Genomic DNA, 9492 nt, shown 5'->3' on the forward strand with positions numbered 1-9492 from the left:
AGACATTCCTGTAAATACTGTGCAGTCATCTTGTTTTTTTGAGGTGACGAAGATCCCAAAATCTTCTTTGGGCGGGCAGCTTACCCTTGACCAGTTCGGGATCACTCAACATCTCATTGCGTCAAATTGTGCCGCACTAACTTACGAAGTCAGTAAGTATGGTAAAATCATACTACTGCAGTAGAAAGTTTATTTCGTTGATTTTGAGAAACATTACTTCAACAAATTCTTGTAGATTTTTTATTTTGTGAGAAAATTAAACTTGGAGGGGTCAATATTGCTTTTTAGGTTCACTTCACTTTTTCATTTGCCTTTGCTGTTGTTTTGGGGTTTTGTGGCTGGGTTTTTGCGCTGCTATTGAGGACACTTGCATGACATTCACTAATGAAAGGAAGTCCAAGTCCATGCCAACACACCTCTGAAGTTTCGTGTCCTTGAGAGACAGTTTTATGGATGGGAGTATGGGTTTGCAATAAAGGGCACTCTACTGATTCAGAATAGATTCAACTGATCCTGAACTGGTCAAACAGGTGACGATACTTTTCTCAAAGCCTCTTCAAAAGAACTAATATTTTTTCGTCAGTGAATACTTGGTGAGTTTTATGACATGTTTAGGTAAACTGATAAACTTTTTTGTTTAAGATATCAAAGAGATTGCAACAAAAAACAATGTGAATTCAAAAAGTGATCCCGAACTGGTCAAACGACTGTATCCTAATTTTTTATCAATTTAGAAGAACAAAATTTCCCCATTGAAAAGCACTACGACAGTGACAATTTCGTAGTGCAGAAAAATCAATTGCCGCCGGAGATTCAGTCCCAAATATTATGGTTTAAAAAACTGACGCTCGGACGTTAGGTAAATTACACCGATAGTATACACAGGGGTAGGCCTTTGGACTCCCTGTATCAAATTGAGCATGCGGTCAATACAAAAATATCCCCTTGCTGTATCAAAAAACTGTGAGACTTCCAACTATTTTCCGTGTATTTTTGAATATTCAGAATTTTGCAATGTATGATATCGAAATTTACCAATTAATCAAGAAAAACTTAAATTTCAAGTACGAAATGGGGAACCCTTAAAAACAAAGTTCAGACCATTAACTTGCTCTCGGACCATTAGCCCACCTTGTTGAGCTGTTAATGGCTCCGCTTTTAGTAGTAGTAAGCCCTACGTTACGAAGGCAGTTGTTGTAACCATTATAGCAAACTCCTTTACTTTCTGTGCGAGTGATCATGGAGGAATAAAATTCGAATTTATTTCTCCATGGAGTGATCTAATCGAGGTGACCCTCCTTTTTATTTAGCAAGGTTTGTGTGAGGGCATGCAGAGCGTGCATCATCAAGGTCTATGGTACGCTCCAGCCGTGAGAACACAGACTAGATAAAGCCAGTCTGGGCTCCATGAATGCAGTCTGGACTCGGGTGATTTAGTCACGGAACTTGCGGCTGGCGTTGTCGTCCGTGACTACATCACCAGATAGTCCAGTCTATATCTCTGTGACTGTGGGACGATTATCAAGTTGGGACGGAACAACAACTGTAAATGGAGCCCAGTGTTCACTGGGCCGGGGCCTAAATAGTAGAATTGTGTGCACGCTACACGTGATTCGTAATTTCTTTAATTTGTACACATACTGCACTGACTATACCACTGACGGTGAACTTGTTGCCTGTTGATTGAGATGGGGCTTTTAAATCTCAGCCGGAATCTACTGCTTCGAGCTGCTTTTTCTAATTCGACGAGGTAACTACTAATTTTTGTTATATGAAAGTAAACAGACTATGCGAGTAGAACTCATGTTATTTATTATTTCATTCCACAAGGTCATACTCTGATTGAATCATTGTCAATTTCTATTATGTTCCTATTTCTACCTCCGTGGTTCAATCTAACACCTAGGCCTATTTTACTTACTTTTTAATCCTTAATTTGATGGGCACCGTTTTGAAGTTTGATGCTTGTACGTAGTATACTAGATAAATAGATAGATAGAAACGTTTATTCAATTGCAAACAGTGTACTGTAAGCGCTTTGTAAACAGCGCTATGTAAGGTTATTATTATAATATTGTAAATAATACTAAAAAATACAGAGTAATGGTCATGTATGTTTTAACTAAGTCACTTGCAATGAGTCTGGTCATGTGATCATTATTATGATGAAAAGCCATACTAATATCGAAAGAAGGGCCATACTAATATCGAATTAATACTAATAGTAATATCAAAGTCTGGTACAATTATAGAATACAGGGCCACTCCAGGGTTAGGGTTAGGGGTAGGGTTAGGCCATTGGGTTAGCGGTTAGGGTTATATAGGGTTAGGTCTGTCGCCGAGTGTGGCCCTGTATCCTGTAGTTACTCCCAAAGTCTTATATAGCGCCTGTATCTACCAAACAAGGTACTCAAGGCGCTGGGTATATACAAACTTTCAAAAGATAGGTTATTGCAGTGATGAATTCTGAGACCCAATTATTTAGCACCTTATAAGGGTTTACAAGGTGATACATCGCATACAGCAGCCACAGCCAGGAACACCGGGGCGAACCCCTTCTCTTTTCGATTTAAGTGCACTTGGGTTCTTTTACATCAACACACGGGACCAACCAACGGCTTTTTTATGTCCCATCCGAAGGACGAAGCAGTGGTTCAGTGTCTTGCTTATAAAGGACACAAGTGTCACGGCTGGGGATTCGAACCCATACTCTGCTGATCAGAGACCAGGAGTTTGAGTTCGGTGCTCTTAACCACTCGGCCACGCCACTTCCATGCTACTCCTAGAACCATTGAAAATGAGGTTCAGTCCGCTATTGTGGAGATGAAGATGATAGCGGAACGAACCTCTTAATAGGATCAAGTAGAGACAAATGCGGAACGAACCTCATAGTTCTAGGAGTACCCCCATACCAGAAGCCTAATGTTTTTGGACCCCCTAAGTTTAAGGCCGTGTCCGAAACGACGACTTCGGCTACAGCTACGTCTAGATCAGCGCGTCTACCAGTGTTGAAGAATAGGCAGACGCGCGCAATCTAGCCGTAGCTGTAGCCGAAGTCGCCGTTTCGGACACGGCCTAAGACACAGCTGGACACGGTTGGTAATTGTCAAAAACTCATATTTCCACTTAGCGTATCCCAACATATGCATCAAATAACAACCCTGTGAAAGTTTGGGCTCACTGTAGTCGAAGTTGCCAAAGGAACAATGAAAGGAAAACATTATGGAAAACTCTTCATTTTAATAACAATATTCTGATTTGAATTCTCCACAGGCGGACATTTTCCATTGTTGGAAATGAAGCAGAGCAAGCCAACCAACGAGCCAGGGAAGATTTAGCAACCTCGTATCGAGGGTTTGATTATTATGGAATGGGCGAAGGGGTTTGTAATCATCTGACCTTGATGGCACCAGCTCGTAACGGTCAAGGGAAGGTCATGTTGCTCATACCGTATGGACTCCATTGGAGTCAGGTCAGTTAACTAGTTGTTTCATACTTTAGTTTGCTGAGCTAAATGATAATGATGACTAGAGCAAGCTGTTGGTAATTGGTAAGAATTCACACAGCAATAGTGAAGCTTATAAGGAGAAGTCCCCTTGATCCACTAAAACAAAAGAAATTCTACCTTCCAACCAGGAGGTAGTAGTTAATAAGCAGGAGAGTTCTTTTCAGAGAAGTCTCAGGAATTTCCGAATGTTGTAGTATGGGGACATCCAAAATTACCGTTTTGAACCTGTTCTTAAGTACAGAAATTGGAAACCATGCTTTTGAAACGCACATTATACAATTTACGTAAACACACAGTATCAGCAGGTACAAGTAAGACATTATTTAAAAAAAAAATGAAGAGATTGCTGAGAAATTCAACTTCTCTGGCCGAGGCAGCTTTTTGAGAGTTAAGAATTTAAAACTGTCTAAACAATATGCACACTATTATGTCCTGACTGTATTCTATTTGATGTCTTACACTCATCAGGTAACAGCAAAGTCTCTTATCGGTGTGGATATTCATTCTACGAAACTGGTAGAAGGTGATGGTCTTGGGGAGGATAGTGCAGTAGCTATCCATTCATCGATGTATCGCGCCTCGGGGGATGCTATCAGCTGTGTCATGCACCTACACCCTCCGTACGCTACAGGACTTGGTAAGAATTGTGTTTGACATCTCCCATATTTATATACCCAATTTCGTGAAGCCTGTAAGCACAACAACTCTTTAAAGGCAGTGGACACTATTGGTAATTACTCAAAATAATTATTAGCACAAAACCTCACTTGGTGATGAGTACTGGGGAGAGGTTGATGGTATAAAACATTGTGAGAAACGGCACCCTCTGAAGTGCCATAGTTTTCGAGAAAGAAGTAATTTTCCACGAATTTGATTTCGAGACCTCAGATTAAGAATTTGAGGTCCCCAAATCAACCATTTAAATGCACACAACTTCGTGTGACAAGGGTATTTTTTTCTTTCATTATTATTTTGCAAGTTTGATGACCGATTGAGCTCAAATTTTCACAGGTTTGTTATTTTATGCATTATGTTGAGATACACCAATTGTGAAGGCTAGTCTTTGGCAATTACCAATAGTGTCCACTGCCTTTAAGCACATAATAGAATTGCTAATCAGAAACAGGTGGCCAGCCAAACATGCATTAATACGGTTGCATTGTTGTGGTTAGTGCCAGCCCAAATGACAATAAGTTTGAATTGTTGTGGCTGGTGCCCGACTCACTTTTCGCTTAGCAAAGAAATTTATCATGCAGTATTTTCTGCTTCCCCGCTTTATGAAAATGGACCCCCAATCAGCTTTTTCACTGGTCAATCTTTCAAAGGTAACTGAACTAGTCAGTCGGACCACTTAAAGAGAATTCTGAATGGTCCTGTTACGCTGTAAGAAATGTGTTCCATGCACCTCATACCTCATACATCCATACATAACAGGACTTGGAAATAATTATGTTTCAGAGGGGTGGGAGAGGGGGGGGCACCCATATCGGGTATGTTATAGATGATGTGACCTCTGACGTCACTCAAAAACCTAATAACATGATTCGCGCGCATACCGCCGGGCAAAACCTTTGTATTTGGCATCCAGCTAGAAAGTGTATGCAGTCTTACCATGGCTACGCGTCTTTTTGCCCGGCGAAACATGACGTATATAGTGTTTTGTCAACAGAGGGCGGTTTGAATGTAAACATAGGTCACATCGTTTTTAGTATTTTTTAATAAAGCAAAATACAGTGTAAAAAGTCCATGGGTGTTATTGTAACTGTTATGTTATAACTATCACGGGGTTGGGCTTTATCTCTTCAGCGTGTTTAAAAGACCCGAGGCTGAAGATGGTCCACCAGACCAGTATGCGTTACTTTGGTAAGATCGCATACGACCGTGAATATGGAGGCACGGGGGATACGGGGGATGAGAGTGAACGACTGGCGAGAAATCTTCAAGGCAAACAGATCATGATCATGTGTAACCATGGGATCGTTGGGGTTGGTCAATCCGCCGCAGAAGTCTTCGATAACGTCTATTATTTTGAAAGGGCTGCTATGTTTCAGGTGAGTGAGTCAACCTTTTAGGTCGCTTAGTGTTATTTGTATGGGTTTGAGAAATTCCTTTTGCATATTTTGGAGCTCCTGGTAATATTGGGGTTTATTGATCAAAAGTGGTCTTCAGAGTAAATGTTGGTCGAAAAGAAACATTGATTTTCTCAGTCAAACATTCATTTGTTGATTTGGGAATATTTTTTCAAACTCATTATATGCCTTTTCATTTAAAGCCATTTTATACACTTTCAGAACAGAAAAAAAAATAAAAGTTCACAGATTTACAACTTACTTGCAGGGTTTACAGAAGGTAATGGTAAAAGACTTCTCTTGAAGTATTGTTCCATGAAATGCTTTACTTTTTGAGAAAACATTAAAACAATTATCAATTCTTGTTAGCGAGAATTACGGATTTATAGTAAACACATGTCATGACACGGCGAAACGTGCGGAAACAAGGGTGGGTTTTCCCGTTATTTTCTTCCGACTCCAATGACCGATTGAGCCTAAATTTTCACAGGTTTGTTATTTTATATAGAAGTTGTGATACACGAAGTGTGGGCCTTGGACAACACTGTTCACCGAAAGTGTCCACTGGCTTTAACGGTCTTTTGATTATTACAAAAATAAAAATGCTGTTAGTGATCTTATAGTTCTAAGCAGACAATAATGTGGTGTCACAAAGCTTTCAAAAGTATCAAACAGGAAGTTATGCTCCACGACAAATCACAACTGGAATGATGCATTTATAATAAACCATACATAGATGTATGCGTTTAACCATTTGCCTTCCACCTCGTGGACCCCGGTTCGAATCCCACAGGGGGGGGGGGCATTATGTGGATTGGGTTTTCAGTCCCTGTGCGGGTTTCCCTAGAATAGTTCTTTGGGGTTTCCTCTCCCTCATCTAAAACTGAAACTTCCTTCCTTGTTTTCTCTCCGTTGGGCTCTTGGCTGGGAAAAAAAAAGGTGATAAATTCGCTTTTCTGAGAGTCCTTGGCTTTACAACCAAAATTATTAAGTGAAATGAAATCATAGAGTTATATAGAAGAACTAGAGGGCGCACGGGTGATGCTTTTTGCACAAACGCGACGGGACCGCAAGGAGACACGCGCGCGCCATTCTGTACGCGCGTTGAATATGAAACGCACATTGGAGTTTTTGTTTATTGAACGCTACGCGATGCTGTTTTGTTCAACTTACAAAATGGCCGCACAAACACACGCTGTGGGATGCTAGTTTTGTCAACTTAGAAAATGGCCGTCTGTGCGCATGCCGGAGCGCGTATATAGGCCAGTGCGCCCTCTAGTTCTTATATTTAACTCTATGAATGAAATAGATACATTGTACCAATGAACCATCTAGAGCTGTTCAATGAGGCAATCATTCTTGACAAGTTGTACAGGTTTTATGCCGACCCCACAAAACAAAGAACACTGAATGGTACAAGCCAACAATCCAAGTTGTTTTTGTTGTGGGACATACATGTTTGTTTCGTTTTTTTATTAATGTTGACTTTGATAAGAGTGTTCTGGTTTGAACTAGTTGATATTGCTTGTTAACTCTGTTTGTGTTGTTGAAGTGGTAGGGCATCATTGTCATGAGCCTGCTTAGGGTCTATATAAAGGTGGTGGTGTGATATTTAATCTGATAAACCTGAGGGTAAACAAGGATTACCAGATAACTGTCATCCAGACTAAAGTCAATAGAGAGGCCACCCATCAAATGCACTGAAATTTGGTAATGAGCAAAGGAGAGCTGTTTAAATACATTGTGAGAAAGTGAAGTTGTTTTTGAGAAAGAGGAAATTTCTCACTCTGATAATAAAATACTTCAGCACTGGACACTATAGTTATTGGTAATAACTCAAAATAATTGTTTGCATAAAAACTTACTTGGTAATGACCAATGAAGAGCTGTTGATAGTATAAAACAACATGAGAAACAGCTCCCTTTGAAGTAACTAAGTTTTTGAAAAAGAGAAAATTTCTCACTGAAGTAGCTTTAAAAAGACTTCAGGCCTGAAGCGAGCCTTCTATTATCAGTCATCTGAAAGGACACAAAGTTGTGCAACAAGGGTTTGTTTCTTCTTCGTTTTTCTAATGCAACTTTGATTATGTTTTTTTTATTTTATGCATACATGTTGGGATCACGAAGTAAGAATACTGGTCTTTGACATTTACCAAACAGGTCCAGTGGTCTAAATTTTTTACTTTTTGTAATTGATAGCTCAGTTGGTAGAGCGCCGGCATGATAAACCGGAGGTCGTTGGTTCAAATCCTGCTCTAGTTAAGTTTTTCACCCCAAATCCTTTCTATCCCTTCAGAATAAAGCCGAGTCTTCAGGCAGAGAAGTTGAGGAGGTGAGTGACAAAGTTGCGAAGGGCGTGGCCGATTATTTTGACGACTGTGGGATCTCCTACAAGATTGCTCACTTTGAAGGAATCAAAAACCTGCTCCTTAAAAGAGATTCTGATTTTTTGTTGTAGGTTATAAGTCTATTTGGTTTGCGGTTACACCATAGGCAATTGTGAGGTATGGTGGACAAAGTGCTATGGGTGTGACTAGGTTTGGGTAAAATTAGTTTGTCTGTAAAAACCCAAATCAAACAGTGCACTGCTATTAATGTCCACCATATCTCAAAAAGGCTAATGTAACTGCCAGTTAGAATTTGTTCTACCTAGCAAGTAGTTACCGCAAACCAATTGATATCTCACCAAGCAATGCCTCAAAGCCCATAATAATGTGTAGGATACTTTTTAAACTGTTGTCCATAGAAATATAACCCAGAGAACGCTGAGTGTGTCATTGTTCGTGCGGTTTTGTTGTGAGACCATTTTTAAGAACGAGCATATTTTTACGCGTGTTTACAGTAGACGTCACATTGACCAATGAAAACACATAGAGCAGTATATGTGCTCTGCCATCTTGCAATTTTGCCATACACGCGTGTCATGTGATGCTGATTTTGCCATACACACGTGTCAGACGATGATAATTTTGCCGTATCGCGCGGTATCGATACGCCGCTACCACAGACAACACAGAGGGTCGCCGAGCTCAGTGTCTCCGGGTTCCATTTCTATGGTTTTACCCAAAAGATTATTATTATTATTCAGAATAACAATAATCTATAATTCTACAACAATTTTGAACCTAAGCATCTCATTTTATTTGAAAAAAGGACCACCATGTATTCTTATTCTAAGGTATTATTTGTTTAAGGTGTTCCCCATCAACAGCCAGAACAAAAAATTAAATTGTTTTTTAAATCAGTATTTCTTTTGCTTATTCGACTCATTGAACCTTGTCTGCAAACATTAAAAAAACATAAAGACATAAAAAACATTTAAAATTCATTAAAAGACATTTAAAATTCATTGTGCTAATAGTGAAACCTATTGTAAATAAGTGACATGTAATGTCTGAATTATAGTATCAATTTAAGAGCAACGAAACGACTTGGAAAGTACCACATTTTATATATTTTTGGCAGTGGCATAAAGTATACATTTTTATTTGGTGTGTGGTTATCTGCAAGAAGGCTTACAATTATGCATTTTTCAAACAGCCTGGGTTAGTTTCCAAGTTAAACGCATAGGTTTTGATTGCGAAAACCTTTGATCTCATTTGGTGTAGTGGGTGAGAATTTATTCCCAACTGGTTTCCATGCCAATGCAAACTTTGATTATTATTTCAAGTGTTTGTTTACTGTGTATACAAATTCATCTGATATATCTCAATATCTTTAATGATGTACCATGCAACGGTATCTATTTATAATTATGATATGTATAAAATTATGAAATATATTAAAGCTTTTTACATTATTGGTTTTTAAGGTGGAAGGTATGGAGACATTGGATGAAATAAATAATTTAATAACAAAAGACATTTATCTGATTTTGATTTGTCTTGGGAATTCACATGCTTTAAAGGCAGTGGA

At 39.2% G+C, this 9492-nt stretch overlaps 1 protein-coding gene across 1 annotated transcript; it reads left to right on the top strand.

Moving 5' to 3' along the window:
• The first annotated feature begins 1349 nt into the window (after positions 1-1349).
• Positions 1350-9436, top strand: LOC139934910 (putative aldolase class 2 protein CC_1201). Its single transcript, XM_071929331.1, has 5 exons — positions 1350-1750; positions 3274-3472; positions 3977-4145; positions 5315-5559; positions 7874-9436. The coding sequence occupies exons 1-5, from the start codon at positions 1689-1691 to the stop codon at positions 8033-8035; spliced, it is 837 nt and encodes a 278-aa protein (XP_071785432.1). The 5' UTR covers positions 1350-1688; the 3' UTR covers positions 8036-9436.
• The last annotated feature ends 56 nt before the right edge of the window (positions 9437-9492 follow it).

Source organism: Asterias amurensis, chromosome 3, assembly GCF_032118995.1.
Source record: "Asterias amurensis chromosome 3, ASM3211899v1".
NCBI classification, from domain to species: domain Eukaryota; kingdom Metazoa; phylum Echinodermata; class Asteroidea; order Forcipulatida; family Asteriidae; genus Asterias; species Asterias amurensis.

Bases quoted from the DNA above. Each gene is read 5' to 3' on its own strand.
- LOC139934910 (XM_071929331.1), top strand. From the start codon at position 1,689: ATGGGGCTTTTAAATCTCAGCCGGAATCTACTGCTTCGAGCTGCTTTT. The intron at 1,751-3,273 runs GTAACTACTAAT...AATTCTCCACAG, and splicing joins GCTTTTTCTAATTCGACGAG to GCGGACATTTTCCATTGTTG. The intron at 5,560-7,873 runs GTGAGTGAGTCA...CTATCCCTTCAG, and splicing joins AAAGGGCTGCTATGTTTCAG to AATAAAGCCGAGTCTTCAGG.